The sequence below is a fragment of the Cervus elaphus genome, chromosome 17 (assembly GCF_910594005.1).
Source record: "Cervus elaphus chromosome 17, mCerEla1.1, whole genome shotgun sequence".
NCBI lineage: Eukaryota > Metazoa > Chordata > Mammalia > Artiodactyla > Cervidae > Cervus > Cervus elaphus.
The window spans coordinates 23,430,649-23,452,884 of NC_057831.1; the positions used below are offsets into that span (position 1 = coordinate 23,430,649).

Genomic DNA, 22,236 nt, shown 5'->3' on the forward strand with positions numbered 1-22,236 from the left:
AGGATGTTTTAAAATTGGTTTTCAAAGCTTTTTCTCTCAGTTTTGTAGTCGGTGCAGTTTCTCCTGCTGTTGTTGTCCCTTCCATGCTACGTTTGCAAGAAAAGGGATATGGTGTTGAGAAAGGCATTCCAACCTTATTAATAGCTGCCAGCAGTTTGGATGACATCGTGTCTATCTCTGGATTCAATGCATGCTTCAGCATAGTTTTCTCCTCAGGTAAACAAAACAGCTACCATATAATTCAGTGCTTTCTTTACTCTTTAAACAAGTTTTCTAGCTTTCCTTCATCTATTGGTGAAGACTTTTCAATTTAACATGTTTTTATTCTTCATGGAAAGCTCATTCTAGACCACAAAAGGAATTTCAATGGTTTAAGATACCACTACTTAATACAAGTGATTTCCTTTTAATAACCAAATATTCCAATTAATTTTATAATCCATATTATTACCATTTATCTGCCCATTTTGCTTTGGAATTTTATCAGTTTTCAGTAGAAAAATTTAGGCCACAATATTATTAGTGCTACTAATATATCTAGTAGATAATTTGGAGATGTACCTTTCTGGCGTCATTTTAAATAACTGGTTGTTCTGTTATTAAGACAACTTAAATGTGTGGAGTGTGGACAACTGTGTGTCCTTTTGGTAGTGATGGGACAAGATCCTGTACCAATTCTAAATCCCAGGGAGACATTTGATGTTGAATGTCACTCAAAGATTGCAGAAGTGAACATTCCACATTTAATAATACTTTAATTATCTGCCAATATATGAAATCCAGTCTTCTCTAATATTACAAAAACACCAAAACATTTTAAAGTTGAAAAGTTATGTATATATAGGTTCTCTTAAAATCATAAGATATAAATGACTAAGAAGGAAAAAAGAAAATACAAGAATGAAATCTATTATAGTCATGTGTGCATGTGTGTGCTCAGTCGTGTCTGATTCTTTGTGACAGCATGGACTGTCGCCCAGCACCAGGCTTCTCAGTCCATGGGATTTCTCAGGCAAGAATACTGGAGTGGGTTGCCATTCCATACTCTAGGGGATCTTCCCAACCCAGAGATTGAACCCACATCACTTGTGTCTCTTGCACTGGCAGGCGGATTCTTTACCACTTTGCCACCTGGGAAAACCCCCAGGAATAATAATTCTTAATCTTTTGATGTACATCCACCCAGACTTCTCCTTTTCTCCCTCTCCACACCTATCTCTAGCTTGCTTTCTCTCCCTCCCAAAATTCTTATAAAATTAGTGGACATTAACCATACTTACTTATAACCTGAGTTGTTTTGCATTTAACTGTATATTACAAACATCTAATTTGTTTGTAAATATATTTCTATGACATTTTTATTGGTTCCATCATATTTGAGTGGCTGCATGACTTTCAACTTGACGTGTTGAAAATGTAAATTGACGCCACTATCTGCTATTAAAATGCTTGGTTGAACATCTTATAGCTGAATAGTTGTACTTAATCTTAATATTTTATTAACCTTACAAGAGAAACTGTTAAGTTAAAAAGGATATAACACAATAAGATTTTTGAAATATATTGCCACAGTATCATGTCCCATCAGGATACACCAGCTTGCCACTTTCTCTTCACCTTCTTCAAAATTATATATTTACTTGTCCTTTTTACCTTAGCCACTTTGATAGGTCTCTTTAAATGAAGTACTTTGAATACTAGTGATGTTAAATATTCATGTTTATTGTCTATTATTATTTTGGAATGTCTTAGAGATTACTTTTCTTGAAATATTTTGCCTATATCCTGTAAGCATGTTCATCTTTTGTTGTTTTGATTTGTTAAGACTCTGATTGTGCATAAAATTAAGAATGCTAAACCATTTGTTTTATGTCCTATGCTTTTTGTAATTTAACTTTATCTCTTTTTTGCCATTCAGACCTAAATTTTTTGTTGTTAGATCTGGCAATCTTTTCCTTCATGACTGATATCAGTCATTCTTTCAAAAAATATTTTTTGTGCTCCTCTTCCATTGTACCAGCTACTGTATCAAATGCTGAGGATAAACAGTAAATAACAGTATTAGTTTTTATTGAGCAATTGCTTGGTACTTGCTGTAAATTCTGTAGATGTTTCAGCTCAATAATCACAACAGTGCTATACTCATTTTACTGATAAGGAAACTAAGGAACAGAGATTAAGTAACTTGCTCAAAGTCAGAGATCCAATAAGGAGGGAACCAATATGGAAATCTGGCAGTCTGACCTCAGACCCACACTTTTAAGTACTATTCTGTACTGCCTCCCAACACAGCAAACAGAAAAGGCCATGTAGCCTGTGTTCTCAAGGAAATTATCTTAAACAAATAATTAAAGGTGGAATAAATATTACATAGTATAAGATGCTAGGGGAACAGGCTACAGGAGACCTAACCTAATTTGAAGAAGACCAAAAAGTGAAAACCAAGCAGGTACATGCTTAAAAAAATCCTCTTCCACCACATGACTGTGTAAAGTGTCTCTTGAAATTTTAAGAACTCTTTAAGTTTTATTATATACATTAGATCTTCAGAACATCTATATTTTGGAATTTGGTGGATATTGAGATCTCACTTTACCTTCTGAGTCAATTGGCCCTTTTACCATTATGCAGTATCCTATCTTTATTTCTTGTGACAGTATTTGACCTAAAGTCTGTCTTGTCTGGTAATAGTGTGACTGCCCCTGCTCTCTTTGAGGTACCATTTGCGTGTTTTTCCATCGTTAAAGTTATAGCAGTGTTTAAAATAATAGTGACAAGTTGCATACAAAAATCTACTTTTCTACTCCTCTCTCACCCTCCTCGCCTTATGTTACCAGTGTCACAAATTACACATTTTATTGTATATACATTAACATAATTTTATCATTAGTTATGTTTTGTGCTTCTGTCTTCAGTTCTCTAACAGAATTAAAAGTTATTTCCTCACCACCATTACACTATTACTGGATTCTTAATTCATCTATCTATTTAACTTTACTGGAGGTTTATATTTACATGCACTTGTGTTCAGTTCAGTCGCTAAGTCATGTCTGACTCTTTGTGACCCCATGGACTGTTCATCACCAACTCCTGGAGCTTACTCAAACTCATGTCCATTGAGTCGGTGTTGCCATCCAACCATCTCATCTTCTGTCATCCCCTTCTTCTCCCACCTTCAATCTTTTCCCAGCATCAGGGTCTTTTCAAATGAGTCAGTTCTTCGCATCAGGTCACCAAAGTATTGGAATTTCAGCTTCAGCATCAGTTCTTCCAATGAATATTCAGGACTGATTTCCTTTAGGATGGAGTGGTTGGATCTCCTTGCAGTCCAAGGCACTCTCAAGAGTCTTCTCCAACACCTCAGTTCAAAAGCATCAGTTCGACACTCAGCCTTCTTTATAGTCCAACTCTCAGATCCATACATGACTACTGAAAAAACCATAGCCTTGATTAGACAGACCTTTGTTGGCAAAGTAATGTCTCTGCTTTTTAATATGCTGCCTACGTTGGTCATAACTTTCCTTCCAAGGAGTAAGCATCTTTTAATTTCATGGCTACTGTCACCATCTGCAGTGATTTTGGAGCCCAATAAAATAAAGTCAGCCACTGTTTCCCCATCTGTTTGCCATGAAGTGATGGGACCAGATGCCATGATCTTACTTTTCTGAATATTGAGTTTTAAGTCAACCTTTTCACTCTCTTCTTTCACTTTCATCAAGAGGCTCTTTAGTTCTTCTTCACTTTCTGCCATAAGTGTGGTGTCATCTGCATATCAGAGGTTATTGATATTTCTCCTGTCAATCTTAATTCCAGCTTGTGCTTCATCCAGTCCAGCATTTCTCATGATGTACAGCCTTGATGTACTCCTTTTCCTATTTGGAACCAGTCTGTTGTTTCATGTCCAGTTCTAACTTGTTCTTGACCTGCATACAGATTTTTCAGGAGGCAGGTACGGTGGTCTGGTATTATCATCTCTTTAAGAATTTTCCATAGTTTGCTGTGATCCACACAGTCAAAGGCTGTGGCATAGTCAATAAAGCAGAAGTAGATGTTTTTCTGGAACTCTCTCACTTTTTCAGTGATCCAACAGATGTTAACAGTTTGATCTCTGTTCCTCTGCCTTTTCTAAATCCAACTTGAACATCTGGAAGTTCATGGTTCACGTACTGTTGAAGCCTGGCTTGGAGAATTTTGAGCATTACTTTGCTAGTGTGTGAGATGAGTGCAGTTGTGCGGTAGTTTTGTGTGTTGCTAACATCTTTTTATTTACACTTGAAGGATTCCCTTTAAGATTTCTTATTAGGCAGGTCTAGTGGTGATGAACTCCATCAAGCTTTGTTTATCTGGGCGAGTCTTAATTTCACGTTCACTTTGGAGGACAGTTTTGTGGGATATTATTCTTGGTTGGCATTTTTTTCTTTCGACATTTTGAACATGTCATCCTGCCTTCCTCTGACCTGTAAGGTTTCTGCCATGTAAAGTGTTCGTTGCTCAGTTGTGCGTGACCCTTTGTGACCTCATGGACTGTAGCCCGGTAGGCTCCTCTTGTCCATGGAATTCTCTAGGCAAGAATACTGGAGTGGGTTGCCATTTCCTTTTCCAGGGGATTTTCCCAACCCAGGGATCAAACCCAGGTCTCCTGCATTGGAGGCAGATTTTTTTTACCGTCTGAGCCACCAGGGAAGCTCTTCTGCTCTGTAAGCCTCTGATAATTTTATGGGCGTTCTCTTTTATGTGATGAGTTGCTTTTCTCTTGCTGTAACTTTTTAGATGAGCATAAAGCCTTTTAGACTGTATGTTGGTGTTAAATTGGTGTCTCTGTGGGGGATCACGATTCTGGAGTTCCCATTCTACCATCATGCTATTGTCACCCTACACTTCTGTTATTTTTAATGGGAAAATATTTCTAAAATATGTATATTTAATACCTTTTTGTATTGAGCTGAATACACAGAGCACAACTAAACTTTTTTGTGTGACTCTAGATCATTTTTAAAAATGTATTACAATAAAACTACGTGTATCCATAAAATATAAAATGTACTGGAAAATCAGTTGATCCTTGAATATTCTAGGATTGATCCTGGGATAAATATGTTTAAATCATTTGCCATAATAGAATAGCAGAGAACAACATTATTAGCCATGTGCTCGATGCCAGAGATACTCCTCCACCTGTCTCTATGCCTTTTTCTACCTGACCTGATCTCTTAGGTTGGGTGTGTAAGGGGAGCATATTGTGGTTTCTTCTTTGTTTTCTGACCTATTTATTCAGTGAACATTTCTGAGTTGTGTATACATATTAAATGATTGGAGAGTACACTTTTATCAAATAAATATGCATGTTTTCATGAGTGTGAACTTTAAAGGTCCATTTTTGTGTATTTATTCTGTAATAACATACCTTTCTTTATGAATCACCTACATTTGATTTCCTACTGTGTTGGCTATATGAAAATACCTCTCTCTGCCATGTTTTTCTTATTGTGTGCCCTTACAGGTAACATATCTAATAACATCCTATCCCCTCTTCGGGATGCAGGTCTTGGTGTGCTTTCAGGAATTGTTTTGGGAATGTTTGCTCGACATTTTCCAAGTAGCGATCAGGTAAATAAAATATAATCTTTATTTGGAAGTACAGTATTAGACATTTCTGTGAAAAATTTGAACTTTTGGAAGACCCATGAAATATTAATCTTTAGTTTTCTTTCTCCAAAAGTAGCCTCCAATGCCTATTCTCTGCTTAAAACTGAGCATAGTTGTCATTGATCCAGGTCAGTGGCCCTAATATGAAGTCTCTGCTTCCAGATTAGATAGAGAATATCAGAAAAATGTACTTAATTCAGAGGAACTTCTCCATTTCGTCCACTTCTTTCTTCACCAAATTGCCTGTTGACTCCTGACTTTTTTCCCTTATCTTTTTCCCTCAGACATTCCATTGAACATTTTGGGGGAAATATATTCCCACTTATTTCTGCATATTTTCTGACTTAAATTCTCTCCCTCTCCCTTTGACTAAAGCAACACTATCAACTCTTTCCTGCCCTAAAAGATATGCCATTACTCTTTGATTTCTGTAACTTCCATCTTAATTTCCCTGTAGTTATTGTTTCAGCTAAAAAGATACTCAGACATTTATTTTTAAGAATTCTTTGGATATGTTATGTGGAACTACAGGTTATATGGGTCTCTTCTCTTTCCTTCTTTTCTTACAGTTAAAGTATTATAACCATTTTACTGACGGTAGTATCAAAGATGTGGCAGAAAATGAAACTTAATAATTGCAAATGTTGTTACAAGTCTGCTAAAATATGTGGTGAGAAATAAAGTCAAACTTTAGATGTTATTTGATATAGCATATAAAGACATGGTATCAAAGGGTCAGTAATAAATGATAGATAATATAATTATTATATATTTAACGTAAATTAATTTCCAAATATCTGTCTAATTCTAGGGAAAACTTGAAGTGAAGAGAGCGTTTTTAATTTTGAGTATGTGTATTTCTGCTGTCTTAGGCAGCCATAAATTTAATATGAACACAGCTGGAGGATTGTGCACACTAGTATTGAGTTTCATTGCAGGGACAGGTTGGTCCAAAGAAAAGGTGAATATTTTTATACACCATTTTTTAAGAGATAAAATAACTGCATTTTTTACATCTGAAATGGACATTTAAGAAATCTTACTCTATTAAAAAATATATGACATTTTGATTCCACTTGTTTGACTTAATATGAGTAGAATGCTAGATTTCTGATTAAAAGATAGATATGCAACAAAGGCTTACTGTATAGCACAGGAAACTATAGTCAATATCTTGTAATAACATATAATGGAAAATAATTTGAAAAATAATATATGTGTATATGTCTAACTGAATCACCTTGCCGTGCACCTGAAACATTGTAAGTCAACTATACTTCAATAAAATATGTACATTAAGAAAAAAAACTAAAAAAGAAATATTAATTCTAGTTGGAAGATGTTCCATAAGTTTGTATCTTCAAGGTGAATGAATCAATCAAGGGAATAAAATATTCAAGAAAAGGAACTGGAAATACACTAAAATGCAATCAGAAGTTGAGTGATCACATTAGTTTTTTTCCCAAGTTTAATGCAGTATGATTATATAACTTTCATTGATGTATTTAGTAAAATTTTAATTATGCAATTAATACATGAAACTATGCTCATAAAATATTAAGAATAAGAAGCTACACATATGTAATAAAATGAAAAATGCTCCTTTCCCCTCACCACCCCCAAATGTCAAAGCCCCGTCCCAGGTTGTTTCCTCTAATCACTCCTCTGTTTGTAGACATGTAGATCACTTCCATCTTTTATTACAAACAGCACAACTGTGAACAGTCCTATTCATGTGTGGTTTTGCAAATGTATGAATACTTCTGTAGGACTAGATTTCTAGAAATGGAATGACTGAATTTAAAAATGGTACATTTCTATTTTGGTGGTTACTGCCAAATTAGGCTTTCCAGGTAGCACTAGTGAACCTGCCTGCCAGTGCAGGAGATGCAGGTTCAACTGTTGGGTAAGGAAGATCTCCTGGAGTAGGAAACGGCAACCCACTCCAGTATTCTTACCTGGAGAATCCCATGAACAGGGGAGCCTGGCGGGCTATAGTCCATAGGATCACAAACAGTTGGACACGACTAAAGTGATTTAGCACATTGCCAAATTATCCCTTAAAAGATTTTATTTTTATTATTTACTACAAACAGTATCAGAGAGTCCTTTAATACCTAAACTCATCAACAATCTTGGATATTACCAATGATTTTTTAAATAACCTGATGGGTAAGAAACTTTATAACATTGTTATTCTTTATATTTCTCTGGTTAATAGTGGAGTAAACTTCTATTCAGGCTTCCCTGGTGGCTCAGTGGTGAAAAATCCACCTGCCAATGCAGGAGACATGGATTCAATCCCTAGGTCAAGAAGATCCCCTGGAGAAGAAAATGGTAATCCATTCCAGTGTTCTTGGTTGGGAAATCCCATGGACAGGGGAGAGCCTGTCAGGCTGCAGTCCATGGGTCACAAAAGAGTTAGACATGACTTAGCGGCTAAACAATGACAACAAGCTTCTATTCATATATTCTTTTGTAACTACCTATTCATATTCTTTGCCCATTATTAACTGGTTTATTTGCCTTTTTTGTTCCTAATTTATAGAGTTTCTTTATATGTTAGGGCTACTAATTCTTTGTTATCTACATGTCATGTTTAATTTTTGCTTATCTTCATTTATGATGTCTTTTGTATGGCCGTAAAATTTCCTATAGTCAAGTCTGTCGGTTTTTCCTTTTTGGTTTTGGGTCTTTATCTTGTTTAAGAAGGATTTTTTCACCCAAGATCATGAGATTATGAACATTATATCATCTTATATATTATCATTTAATACTTTGGTAGTTTTGCTTTGCATTTAATTCTCTACTTCATCTGGAATTTGTTTTTGTGAATGTTGTGAGGTAAGGATGTACATGCATGTGTTTAACTATATATATAAAAATATATATATTAAAAAATAAGAAATATATATGTATTCATAGACATACATATATACATATATATATGCATGTGAATTGCATAGTCAATTTTGTCAAATTATTTATTGATTAATCCAATAATTCATTGATATATATATATTTACTTCTGAAGTCTCTTTAAACACCCATTCCTATGCTAATAGTGCTCTAAATCATTGTCATTTTATGTCTCAGAATCTAGTATAGAAGATTCCCTCTTATTGTACCTATTTTTAAAGTATTTCTTAACTGTTCCTGTCCATATTCTTTCTTAGATAAATTTTAGAATCAGCTTAAGAAGTTCCCAATCTGTTTAGTATTCTGATAAAGTCATAATTATAAAAGAAATTAAATGGCTAATAATAAATTACAAATAAAATGAAAACTACTTGATCTCTTTACATGATAAAGAAAATCAAACAGTAAAGAATAAATAGATTTTAAAGATTAAATAAGTAACACATAGGATAATGTGCTATGAAGAAGACAGAAATACTGGTTTTCCTTTGTTATTTCATTTTTCAAACTTACTTTTATAAAGAGCAACCAGAAAACCTAGTCATAAGGGGAGTAGTTATGAAAATAGTTTTTGCCTCAAAGGATATGAATGTTTTACGAATCTCCTCCTGTTTGGGGGAAGAAGAAAAAGGATAAACACAGACTGAGACTAAAATCTCTTTATCCAACTTCCTAGAAAAGAGCCAGAGTACTTTTCTGTCAGTGGGAGCGTTTCCTGTAACCATGTAATTGTGGGAGCAGCACTGGGAGGGATTAATTCTCAGAAAGGGAAGTCAGTGAGGCAACCAAATGAGAATCTATGACCTGTTTGGGTTTGGTTCATGTTTTTAATATGGGTCATTTGGAAGCAGGCCTAACAGATCACCAGAATTTTTTTCCTAGTAGTTTAGGACATATCAGGATTCATTTTCATGGGATTTGGTCCCAGGATAACTGAGCTTGAATATGTTCTCATCAGGCATGATGTAGTTCTATCCCTGCTCAGTTGCCTCACAAACAAAAGGTAGAACTCTTACTGCACCATCAGAACATGTTAGGAACTTCAAAGATAAAATTGCCAAATAATATCTTTTTTGTTCCATGACAAAATTACCAACTAATATTTTTATTGTGTTGTAAATTTCTTTTAGTCAAGTTCTGTTTGTATAAAACAGTTAACCTCATTTAATTTTTATTGCTTTAAAATTTCTTCTACAAATAAAATATCTTAAGTTTATTAAATGTTGAGAACTTTTATATGTCTGAAATGCAAATACTTTTATTTGTCACAATAACTGAAAATGTATTACTCTTTTCTACAGGTTAGAGTCCAAAAAATTATTGGAATTGCGTGGGATATTTTCCAACCTCTTCTGTTTGGTTTGGTTGGAGCAGAAGTATCTGTTGCATCTCTTAAATCAAATGCTATTGGTAAGAATGATTAGAGGCATAAAAATGTAAGATTTAAAAATATTTAAGAAAATGGAGTAATTTTTATTTTTACTTACAATATGTCTTTGAATGCTATAAGGACCTTCAGAAGCTCGTGTTGTAATATGCATTTCTTCCTCCTTTACCCTGTATGGTCTTTGTAACCAAAGACAACCTTGAATATCTTCCCTGAGTGATCTGAGGAAATAGAAATTAGAATTTTTTTCTGAAGGGAAATATTAGATACCAGCAGCACCTTCTATATACTTTCATTTATAGTAAAAGTTCAAAGCCTGTTAGCTCAGAATTAAATAAACATAATTTATCTTACTTTTCATCATACCTCCATCATCAGATTATCTCTTGTACTTTCATAGAAGCCTCAATCATATTTTTATTTTTATGATTATTATTTTTACTTATTAAAGATATAGAGAGACAGTAGTCCTAAAATGTTTTCAGCACTTTTGCAAATTACATTTCTAGGCATAAAGAACCACTTCTTCCCAAATACTGTTTGTCTTTTTCTGTTGCAGGCGTTTCTGTTGGTACCGTGAGTTTGGCATTATTGGTTAGAATTTCTTTTACATTTGTATTGATGTCTTGTGCCGGTTTTAATTTTAAGGAGAAAATATTTATTGCTTTATCATGGATGCCGAAAGCTACAGTCCAGGTAAGAGTATATTAAGACATTCTAATTATCTTAATGTTGATTTTTTAAATTCTAAATGAAAAAAAAAAAACTAGTCACAAAATGTGGGCTATTAGTCTTTTTAAATGCTTGATTGATCATAACTACTCACTAAAAGTAACATAATCTTTAAAACACTGTGCTTTTAGTGACAAATACTTGCTAAACTTATGAAAACATTTTTCTGTTTTCCCAAAATTTAAAATAAGAGTACTTCTGAAACTGGAATTTTATATTTTGCTGAATATTGTAGAGCTAAGTGTTAGGATTTTAAAGTAGAGACACATTGATTCTTTTTGAAATATATCTTTCCTACCCCTGCCAGTCACTCTACCATACATAAATGCATATGTATTATTTTTAATTATATATTTAATTTGCATGACTGATTTATGACTGAATCTCTCAACTAGAATATATAGGAAGGATAAGAAGTGTTTGTTAGTTTTTGTTGTTATTTTTCCCTAATACTTAACACTTAGCATGCAGTAGGTATACAGTAAATAAGCTCTGTATGCCTACAAAAATTAATGCTGAATGAATGAATGAGAGAAAGAGAAAAAGGAAACTTTGTAGTTATTCTCTCTGATTTCCTGAAATTCTTTTCTCTACTGTTACTCCAAAACAGAAGCCTGTGAGTTTCCATGCAACAAAAAATCTATGTCATGATTAGCAAAGCAGGTCCTTGGGACAAGGCTGCCTGTTTTGAATAACAAGTTACTTTACTATAACTTTAGGCAAGTTATAAATTCCACAACTCTTGTCAGTTTTACTATATCACACTGCTCCCAGTAGGAAGAACAAGAAGAAGATGTATGACAAAATCCTAAGGAACCATAAGAAACCTTAGCACTTTGTATTGTCTTGTTGTAGCCAGGAACCTAGTGGTTCACGGTAAAGACAAATATGCAAAACTCTGGTTCATCTGAACTCCTGAGGTTCCAAAAGTATTGTGAGCACTCAAAAAAGATACTTGAACAGGGGAAAGCTGAGATGACAAGAACACAAAATCAGTCATTTGTCACTGCTTCACTCTCCTTCCAGATAATATTTGCTAAGAAGAACATAGAATTGATGAGTCATTTACAAAAATTCCTTAACACTTGTCTCTTTTCTAGTAGTCTAGTACTAGGTGTTATTTGTTATAACAGAGCTCTTTATTTTTACTATATGTTAACTCCATTTAGCATTTTTCTTTATGCCTCATCTTTTTCTCCTCTAAATATAGGCTGTATTAGGTCCTCTGGCTCTAGAAAAAGCAAGAATGAGTGCACCCCATTTGGAATCATATTCGAAGGATGTGATGACAGTAGCCTTTTTATCCATCTTGATCACAGCTCCAAATGGAGCTCTAATTATTGGCATTCTGGGACCTAAACTACTCACTCGCTATGATACAAACAAAGTGAAAATGGAGTTATCAGGATCACAACCTCATTAAAAAGTTGATTTGCCATCACTTGCCTGCTTCTCTTAATGAATTCTCTTACATAAGGGAAAAATTAAAAGGTACACATACGTGAAGAATGTACATAGAAGCAAACCTTTAATAAATATATGATTTGACTACAGAGGATTCCTATAATTTTTTTATCCCAAAGTTAATTTAATAAAGATAATATAAAATAGAATACCTTCTTAGTATTTATTTATTTCAAGAACAAAATCAAAGCATAAATACCCTAGGAAAGTTAAAGAAATCTGTCAAGTTGGATTTACTGTCATAATACAAACTAAAAACAATAAAAAATTAAATGAACCTAATGTAAGAATGATAAGATAGTATAAGTCTCTAAATAGGAGAACTCTTCATCAGGTTAGTAATTCACTTAGAAAAGATTACCAGAAAAAGGAAAAAGAATTCACAAAAATAAAGCAACTTTAAGTGGGTCAACTAAATGAATTTTAAATTCTACTTTAGTGACTGATTGAATTAATAACCAAAGTTAGACTTACATTTCTTCTGCAATACTCTTACATTTCTTCTGCAGTACCCTTAAACTGACTTGGGAAAAGGTCAGTTTTCATTCCAGTCCCAAAGAAAGGCAAAGCCAAAGAAAGTTCAAACAAATGCACAATTATACTCATCTCACACACTAGCAAAGTAATGCTCAAAATTCTCCAAGTTAGGCTTCAACAGTACGTGAACTGAGAACTTCCAGATGTTCAAGCTGGATTTAGAAAAGGCAGGAGAACCAGAGATCAAATTGCCAACATCTGCTGGATCATCGAAAAAGCAAGAGAATTCCAGAAAAACATCTGCTTTATTGACTACGCCAAAGCCTTTGACTGTGTGGATCACAACAAATTGTGGAAAATTCTTAAAGAGATGAGAATACCAGACCACCTTACCTACCTCCTGAGAAACCTGTATGCAGGTCAAGAAGTAGCAGTTAGACAGACATGGAACAATGGACTGGTTCCAGATTGGGAAAGGAGTACATCAAAGCTGTATATTGTCACCCTGCTGATTTAACATCGGTGCAGAGTACATCATGCAAAATGCCAGGCTGAATGAAGCACAAGCTGGAATCAAGATTGCAACAAGAAATATCAATAACCTCAGATATGCAGATGAACCACCTAACCTTAAGGCAGAAAGTGAAGAGGAACAAAAGAACATCTTGATGAAGGTAAAAGAGGAGAGTGAAAAAGCTGACTTAAAATTCAACATTCCAAAAACTTAAGATTATGGCATCCGGTCCCATCACTTCATGGCAAATAGATGGGGAAACAATGGAAACAGTGACAGACTTTATTTTCTTGGGCTCCAAGATCACTGCAGATAGTGACTCCAGCCATGAAATTAAAAGATGCTTGCTCCTTGGAAGAAAGCTATGACCAATGTCAACAGCATACTAAAAAGCAGAGACGTTACTTTGCCAACATAGGTCCGTCTAGTCAAAACTGTGATTTTTCCAGTAGTCATGTATGGATGTGAGAGTCAGACTATAATGAAAGCTGAGTGCCGAAGAATTGATGTTTTTGAACTGTGGTGTTGGAGAAGACTCTTGGGAGTCCCTTGGACTGCAAGGAGATCAAACCAGTAAATCCTAAAGAAAATCAGTCCTGAATCATTGGAAGGACTGATGCCGAAGCTGAAGCTCCAATACTTTGGCCACATGACGCAAAGAACTGACTTATTAGAAGAGACCCTGATGCGGGGAACGATTGAAGGCAGGCAGAGAAGTGGACGACAGAGGACAAGATGGTTGGATGGCATCACTGACTCAATGGACATGAGTTTGAGTAGGCTCCAGGAGTTGGTGATGGACAGGGAAACCTGGTGTGCTGTAATCCATGGGGTTGCAAAGAGTCAGACACGACTGAGTGACTAAACTGAAAGTGAAAGTGGCTCAGTTGTGTCCGACTCTTTGTGACCCCACGGACTATACAGTCCATGGAATTCTCCAGGCCAGAATACTGGAGTGGGTAGCTGTTCCCTTCTCCAGGGGATCTTCCCAACCCAGGAATCAAACCCAGGTCTCCCACATGGCAGGTGGATTCTTTACCAGCTGAGCCACAAGGGAAGCCCAAGAATATTGGAACAGGTAGCTTAACCCTTTTCCAGTGGATCTTCCCAACCCAGGAATCAAATCAGGGTCTCCTGCATTGCAGGTGTATTCTTTACCAACTGAGCTATCATGGAAGCCCGACTAAACTGAACTGACCCATAAAATGACAGTCTGCTTTAGCAGTTTTTAAATGAAATACTGTGCATAGTACTTATTTACACATATAAAATTAAATCCTAATGGAAATAAACTGTTGATTTTTCAGTTAGTAGAAATTGAAGTCAGCCTGCAGAAATGAAAGATTAGTGGACCACTCTTCACATGAGATTTTCTTTTCATTAGTAATACAGAATAATATTTCAATAGTAGCAACTAATGAAGTCTGCTATATAGAGAACCCATCACAATCAACATACAGTTTCAATTGATTTTCAAGGTTTTCCATTTTAAAATTTAATGGATCATGTAAAATCTTCTCAAACAGCCTTCGTGAATAACCTTTAAGAAATTGTTCACATTTCTTTAGCAAAAGCCAAATATAAGGACTAAACATTACTTTGGTTTCCCTCCTCCCTCATCTATATAAAGTGAAAGTGAAGTTGCTCAGTCGTGTCCAACTCTTCGTGACCCCATGGACTATAGCCTACCAGGCTCCTCCATCCATGGGATTCTCCAGGCATGAATACTGAAGTGGGTTGCCATTTCCTTCTCCAGGGCATCTTCCTGACCCAGGGATCAAACCCGGGTCTTCTGCATTGCAGGCAGATGCTTTACCCTCTGAGCCATAGGGAAGCCCATCTATATAAGCAAGGTATTAAAATAGCACAGAATATGAAATTTACCCATAAATTTACAAAGCGAAGCAATTGTAATTTAAGGCAACCAAACTATATCTGTTCTTATTGACACTTTTCACAAAATATAGCACTAAAACTGCCAAAAGTTGAAACACACCCAGATAATTTTAGGAGAAGATAATAGTTACTGTTCTAGTAGCAACTTCTATACTTTTGCATGTTAGCACGCTTATGACCCCATGCCTCATTTTTAACTGTTTCAATTCTAGTAGTAACATTTTAAAAATGTAACATGGACCAGTATTTTGATTAATGTTTAAGTCATGAGGGCATATCATTTTTACTAGTAAGAAAATGAAAATATATCCATAAGATAGTATTTTATATTTATATAAAAATTAGACTTTAAAATAGAAAGTTGACCTTAGTAAAAAAATAAAGCTATAATAAGCCATTGTCAGAATGAGGACATATTTTTAATTAAGGGGAAAACTGTCATTTTGTGATCTATAGGTTTTTCTGTAAATTTAGTGTATCATGTGTTTTATGTGTTCATTAAACCAAAACATTCTACTTTTTAAGACAATCTTGCAGATATTCATATGTAATTTGAATTTAAAATTTTCTGTTTAGAAAATTAAAAACTGACTTTATTAATGTCATTTAAAAGTTGCAGCCAGTTAACCATGTACACATTATTAAGTGTTTATATAAATAAATATGAGTATTGTTCCTTATAGATTTACAGAGTATTTTTGTTTATTCATTAATTTTTTTGCTGTTTAAAGAATTTTTATTAGATTTAAAGAATTTTTTCATCCAAATTACATTTCCTTGCTTCATCATCAATTCTGTTGTTTAAAACAGAAGCAACTATTTCACAGTAAAAAATTATAAAATTAGAGGAATGCTTAAAATTTTGTGTTTTGCTGAAAATTATTTCTCCCAGGGTTTTATAGAACAATCATTGTTTTTATATTTTACTAATTTCTTTCCCAGTTTTGTGTGTGTTTGTGGCTGATGAGTGTTTGGGGGGTTTTGTTCTTGTTTTAATTTTTATTGGGATATCCAATGATAACATTTACAATGTTGTGTTAGCTTGTACTGTACAGCAAAGTGAATCAGCTGTTCAGTTCAGTTAGGTCACTCAGTCATGTCCGACTCTTTGTGGCCCCATGAACTGCAGCACGCCAGGCCTCCCTGTCCATCACCAACTCCCGGAGTCCACCCAAACCCATGTCCATTGAGTTGGTGATGCCATCCAACCATCTCATCCTCTGTCATCCCCTTCTCCTCCTGCCCTCAATCCTTCCCAGCATCAGGGACTTTTCCGATGAGTCAGCTCTTCGCATGAGGTGGCCAAAGTATTGGAGTTTCAGCTTCAACATCAGTCCTTCCAATGAGCACCCAGGGCTGATCTCCTTTAGGATGGACTGGTTGGATCTCCTTGCAGTCCAAGGGACTCTCAAGAATCTTCTCCACCACCACAGTTCAAAAGCACCAATTCTTCTGTGCACAGCTTTCTTTATAGCCCAACTCTCACATCCATACATGACTACTGGAAAAACCATAGCCTTGACTAGACGGACCTTAAACTGTACGTATGCGTATATCCCTCTTTTCTGGATTTCCTTTTCATGTAGGTTGTGGCTGATGATTGTTTGGCACTTGCTGCTATATCATCATCACTAGAGCCAGAAGTCCCCTGTATTCTTTTCATGTCGACTCACAATTTTTAAATATGCAGTGTGTTTCATTCACCCCATCATTTTTTTATTTTCAAATTGTCCCAAATAATGGCCCTTTGGTCCCTTCACACTTGTTTCTGCACTTCTAGGACATGGTACCATAATGTTTGAATGTTTTCTTCCTTTCAGGCATAACAAGCTGTCTAGATTTATATTGCATTTTCCCTACTCCAGACCTGGAATCAATTATTCTCCAAAAGACACTGGTATCTTTCCATGAGGATAGGTATGTTGAAAAACAAAGTCTGGAGACCAGAGATGTTCACTATTACTAGAGTATCATTGCTTCTAGACGTCCACAGTAAACATTGCTAAGGAATATATGTTTTAGAAATCATTATATTTTTATTTTTTTTATTTTTTTATTTTTTAAATTTATTTATTTATTTTTTTCAGTGGGTTTTGTCATACATTGACATGAATCAGCAATAGATTTACACGTATTCCCCATCCCGATCCCCCCTCCTGCCTCCCTCTCCACCCGATTCCTCTGGGTCTTCCCAGTGCACCAGGTTCGAGCACTTGTCTCATGCATCCCACCTGGGCTGGTGACCTGTTTCACCATAGATAATATACATGCTGTTCTTTCGCAACATCCCACCCTCACCTTCTCCCACAGAGTTCAAAAGTCTGTTCTGTACTTCTGTGTCTCTTTTAGAAATCATTATATTTTTAATACAAACTATAGAATAAAAGCAGTGCTTTTTAAATATTATTGATGATTTTAGAATATAATTTATAGCACTGGTTATACTTAGTCAAAATCCTTTCAATGCTGATTAATGAGGAGAACAAGTGAGTGTTATATAAAGAAAATATAATTCTAGGACATAGACCTGAGTCAGCCATAGCTCAGATAGTAAAGAATCTGCCTTCAATGCAAGAGACTCAGCTTCTATCGCTGGGTCGAGAAGATTCCCTGGAGGAGGGCATGGCAACCCAGTGTTCTTGCCTGGAGAATCCCATGGACAGAGGAGCCTGGTGGGCTACAGTCCGTAGGGTCACAAAGAGTCAGACATGACTGAAGTGACTTAGCATGCCTGCACATGTGGCTAGCTTACATAGGACATAGGTCCCGTAAGATAACTAGATATGTTAAAGTTTCCTGTCATCATAGTTTCAAATCATTAAAAAAAAATAAAGCTATAAAAGATTAGATCAATTTGGTATTTCTAATTCAGATGTACCTTTATAAGGGCTTTTGCCTAACTTATCTTTTTTTCTCATACTGAATATCTTGATTTTTAATAATATTAATTAGTTTCATCTTATAATATTAAAGTTTTTCAAAATTACAATACCAGTATTATTACTTACAATAAAATCATGAATGAAGTTTAAGATATTTTGTAGTTTATTTTGTTCCTGGACTATATCTCATCAAAGATATTCAGTAAGAGTACTGTATTTTAAAATCATTTGATGTAATTCCTAAAGAAAGTGTATGTATATATGTGTATATATATACACACATATATATATACACTTTGATATACAGTTTGTTTCATTTATTTCCATTTGCTTCCTGTTCTAAGATTTCCTTTTAAACAAAATTTAAATGCAGTTTTGGAATATATGGTTTAAAAGTCAAAACTGCATGAAGAGGCTTTTTGGGAGAACTCTTGCTTCTTTTCCTGACCTTAAGAATTCCACTACACTTTATTTATTTAGTTTTTGGTTTCTTCTTCCAGTATTTCCTTTATCAAATATAAACAAATATGTATTTATCTTTGAAATATATCCCCCTCTAATTATACAAATGGCAGCATACTTTTCTGTCCCACATCAATACATAGAAATTATCCTCATTTCTATTTACCGCTAAGTAGAACTGCATTGTGACTCTGTCATAATTGGTTTAAGGAGCCCTCTACTGATGATAGTTCTTTCCGGTTTTTTGCTATTATAAATAATCCCACAATGAATGAATACAAGCGTGTGTGTGTGTGTGTGTGTGTGTGTATGTTTTCTGGAGCCATACCAAGAGCATTTATTTTCAAACTTTGAGATTTTTGCCAGTCTGATAAATGACAGGTGGTATTTCAGTATAACTTTAAGTATCTGATTATGAGTGGGCATCCTTTCATAGGTTCAAAGGCTGTTTGCCTTTCTTTTTTGGTAAACTATCTGTTCATTTCCTGTGTCCATTCATCAGATTCTGAGTATTTCTTTTTTCTATTTTAAAAGATCTTTACATGGAGAAAATAACCAACTGTCTGTGATATAAATTACAGGTATTTTTCCAGGTTTTTTGTTTTTTTTTTTGTCTTTTGTCAGTGGTGCATTTTGTTGTTGAAAGCAAAAGAGTTTTCTTTCATACAGTTGAAAGAAAACTTACATCTTTTCTTATTTTCCATAACCCTGTTTCCAAATAAGGTCACGTTCTGAGACACTGAGGGTTAGGATTTAACACATCTCTTGGGGGACACAATTCAACCATAATAAGTACCATTAAATAGCCTTTTCTGCCTGGACTTGGGGTATCTTCTCTCTTTTTTTATCATATATTAATGTTAAATTTCCATATATACATGAGTCTTTTTCCGGAGTTTTATTCTACCCCATTGATTTATTTATCTACTAATACCAGAATATTTTAATTTTAGTAGCTTTATGGCCTTTTTTCTTTTTGCAAAAATGTCCTCTTAATCATTGTGCCATGAAAGTCAAAAGCAAAATCAAAGACATTGTATCACACAATTAAATAATCTATTCAGTAAAATTATGCCTGCCAACTTAACATTTGATTTATTCTTGGTTCAAAGGATTTAAAAAGAGTTGCATTTGCAGCCTACTCTAAATATGAGCTAAAACAAACTTTTTCATAATCTATCATTTCTTTTTAAATATAAAGATAATAAATATTCATTTCTTGCCATCTTCTTATATGGCTTCACTTCATGAATTTTTTTAATCCCAGTTTTCCATGTGTAATGAAGCCCTTTGATATCAGTTTGGTATCTTTCATACAAAGATGTCTGCTCCCCTCTGTCCCCAGTTCCAGGCACTGTAGAGCACCCCAGTCCAGCCCCGAAGTTCCGGTGCAGGGGTCTTCTCCCAGGCAGTCCCTCTGGTGCCTAGTGGTCTCCTTAGGCACCGCCTGTGGGACTTGGGATTTGATAGCACCTTTCCTAGAGACCAAACAGTTGGACATGTGAAGGCTCAGAACCCTCACCATGCAGGTTCCCATTAATATGATGGCTGGGTCATTGCTGGGCAAGACTCTGAGGCAAGACACAGCTGTTCTGACTCAAATGTAGGCTCGTGGAGGAAACAGATCTGTGTCAAACAGGAGCCACAGGCAGTGTCTCTGCCATAGGTCAGAGCTGGGACTGCATAGTACGCTGAATTCTAACCTTGCAGGAAGCATCCTTCCCTCCTTTCTCTCCTTGGGGGCTCTGTTCTATCTCTTCTCGACCCTAGAAGTTGCTTTTATTTCCTCCTGACATCCTGAGAGCATCTGAAATATTCTCCCACCACTCTGCCAAGGGTAGCCTCCCTAAATTCCTACATACATCCCATGGATAAGGTGTTAGCTTTAGTATCTTAAAAGGGACAAAAATTGAGTTTTTAAGAGATATTACATTTTCTTTTCTTTGGAATATAGTTTTCCAGCATTTCTTTTTTTTTTTTTTTTATTCAGGCATAGTTGATTTACAGTATTTGTTTCAGATATAACAGCACAGTGATTCAAAACTTTAAAGCTAACACTCCCTTTATAATGATTATAAAATGTTGGCTATATTCACTGTGCTTTACAATAATCCTTGTAGCATATTTATTTTATACATAGTAGTTTGTACCTCTTAATCCCATACCCCTATCTTGCTCCTCTCTGCTTCCTTCTCCCCACTGATATCCACTAGTTTGTGCTCTTTGTGAGTCTATTACTTTCTTGCTATATTCACTAGTTTATTTTTTTAACTCCACATATACATGATAATGTACAGTATTTGTCTTTCTCTGCCTGACTTCTTTCACTTTAGCATAATACCATCCTGGTCCATCCATGTTGTTGCAAGTGGAAAATTGTCATTCTTTCATGGCTGAGTAGTACCCCATTGCATGTATGTTCATTGTCTTTATCTCTTCATGTGTTGGCAGACACTTAGGTTGCTTCCGTATCTTGCCTGTTATAAATAATACTGCTGTGAACACTGGGGTACATGTATCTTTTCAAGTTAGTGTTTTCGTTTTTTTCAGATATATACCCGGGAGTGGAATTGCTGGGTTATATATATGATAGCTCTGTTTTTAGATTTTTGAGGGACCTCCATATTGTTTTCTGCAGTGGCTGCACCAATTTACCTTCCCACCAATCATGTACATCCATTCTCTTTTCTCCACATCCTATTCAACATGTGTTATTTGTGGTCTTTTTTATGATAGCTGTTCTGACAGGTATGAGGTAATATTTCACTGTGGTTTTGATTTGCATTTCTCTGGTGATTAGTTATGTTGACCATATTTTCATGTGCCTTTTGGCCATCTACATCTTTGGAAAAATGTCTGTTTAGGTCTCCTGCCCACTGAGTTGCATGAGCTTTTTATGTATTTTTATTTATTTATTTTTTTTTTCGCCCGGTCTCAGTCGTATTTTTAATATTAACCCCTTATCAGTCATATTATTTGCAAGTATTTTCTCCCAGTCAGTAGGTTGTCTTTTTGTTTAATCAGTGGTTTCCTTTGCTGTGCAAAAGCTTTTCAATTAGGTCCCATTTATTTATTTTTGCTTTTGCTTCCTTTACCGTAGGAGACAGATCCAGAAAAGTATGTCTACAATTTATGTTAAGAATGTTCTGCCTATGTTTTCCTGTAGGGGTTTTATGGTTCTGGCCTTACATTTAGGTCTTTAATCAGTTTTCATTTATTCTGTACGTGGTGTGGGAAAATATTCTAATTTCATTTTTTTACATGTAGCTGTCCAGTTTTCCTGGCACCACTTTTTAAAAATACAAATATAGTTAATTTACAATAAGGTGTTTTATGTATATAGCAAAATAATTCTGTTTTACTTACATATGTATATTTATACATATAGCTGTTGTTCAGTCACTAATTGACGTGTCAGACTCTCTGCGACCCCATGGACTGCAGCACACCAGGCTCCCCTGTCCTCCCGTCTCTTGGAGTTTGTTCAGATTCATGCCCATTGATCTCCTTTAGGATTGACCAGTTTGATCTTGCTGTCCAAGGGACTCTCAAGAGTCTCCTCCAGCTCCACAATTCGAAAGCATAAATTTTTCAGTGCTCGGCCTTATTTTCAGTCCAGCTGTCACATCTGTACATGACTCCTGGAAAAAACATAGCTTTGACTATACAGACCTTTGTCAGCAAAGTGATGTCTCTTCTTTTTAATATTCTGTCTAGATTTGTCATAGCTTTCCTTCCAAGGAGTGTCTTTTTTTTTTTTTTTTCAAGGAGTGTCTTTTAATTTCATGGCTGCAGTCACCGTCTACAGTGATTTTGGAGCCCAAGAAAGTAAAATCAGTCACTGCTTCAACATTTTC

At 35.2% G+C, this 22,236-nt stretch overlaps 1 protein-coding gene across 1 annotated transcript in view; it reads left to right on the forward strand.

Annotated features, from left to right (window-relative positions):
- Positions 1-12,285, forward strand: part of SLC9B1 (solute carrier family 9 member B1) — a 64,976-nt gene extending 52,691 nt beyond the window's left edge. Inside the window, exons 9-14 of the mRNA XM_043870726.1 lie at positions 41-216; positions 5,501-5,607; positions 6,458-6,607; positions 9,867-9,975; positions 10,512-10,648; positions 11,895-12,285. Coding sequence (XP_043726661.1) covers positions 41-216; positions 5,501-5,607; positions 6,458-6,607; positions 9,867-9,975; positions 10,512-10,648; positions 11,895-12,107 — 892 coding nt within the window. The 3' untranslated portion in view covers positions 12,108-12,285. The remainder of the gene's footprint in view (positions 1-40; positions 217-5,500; positions 5,608-6,457; positions 6,608-9,866; positions 9,976-10,511; positions 10,649-11,894) is intronic.
- Positions 12,286-22,236: the final 9,951 nt, after the last annotated feature.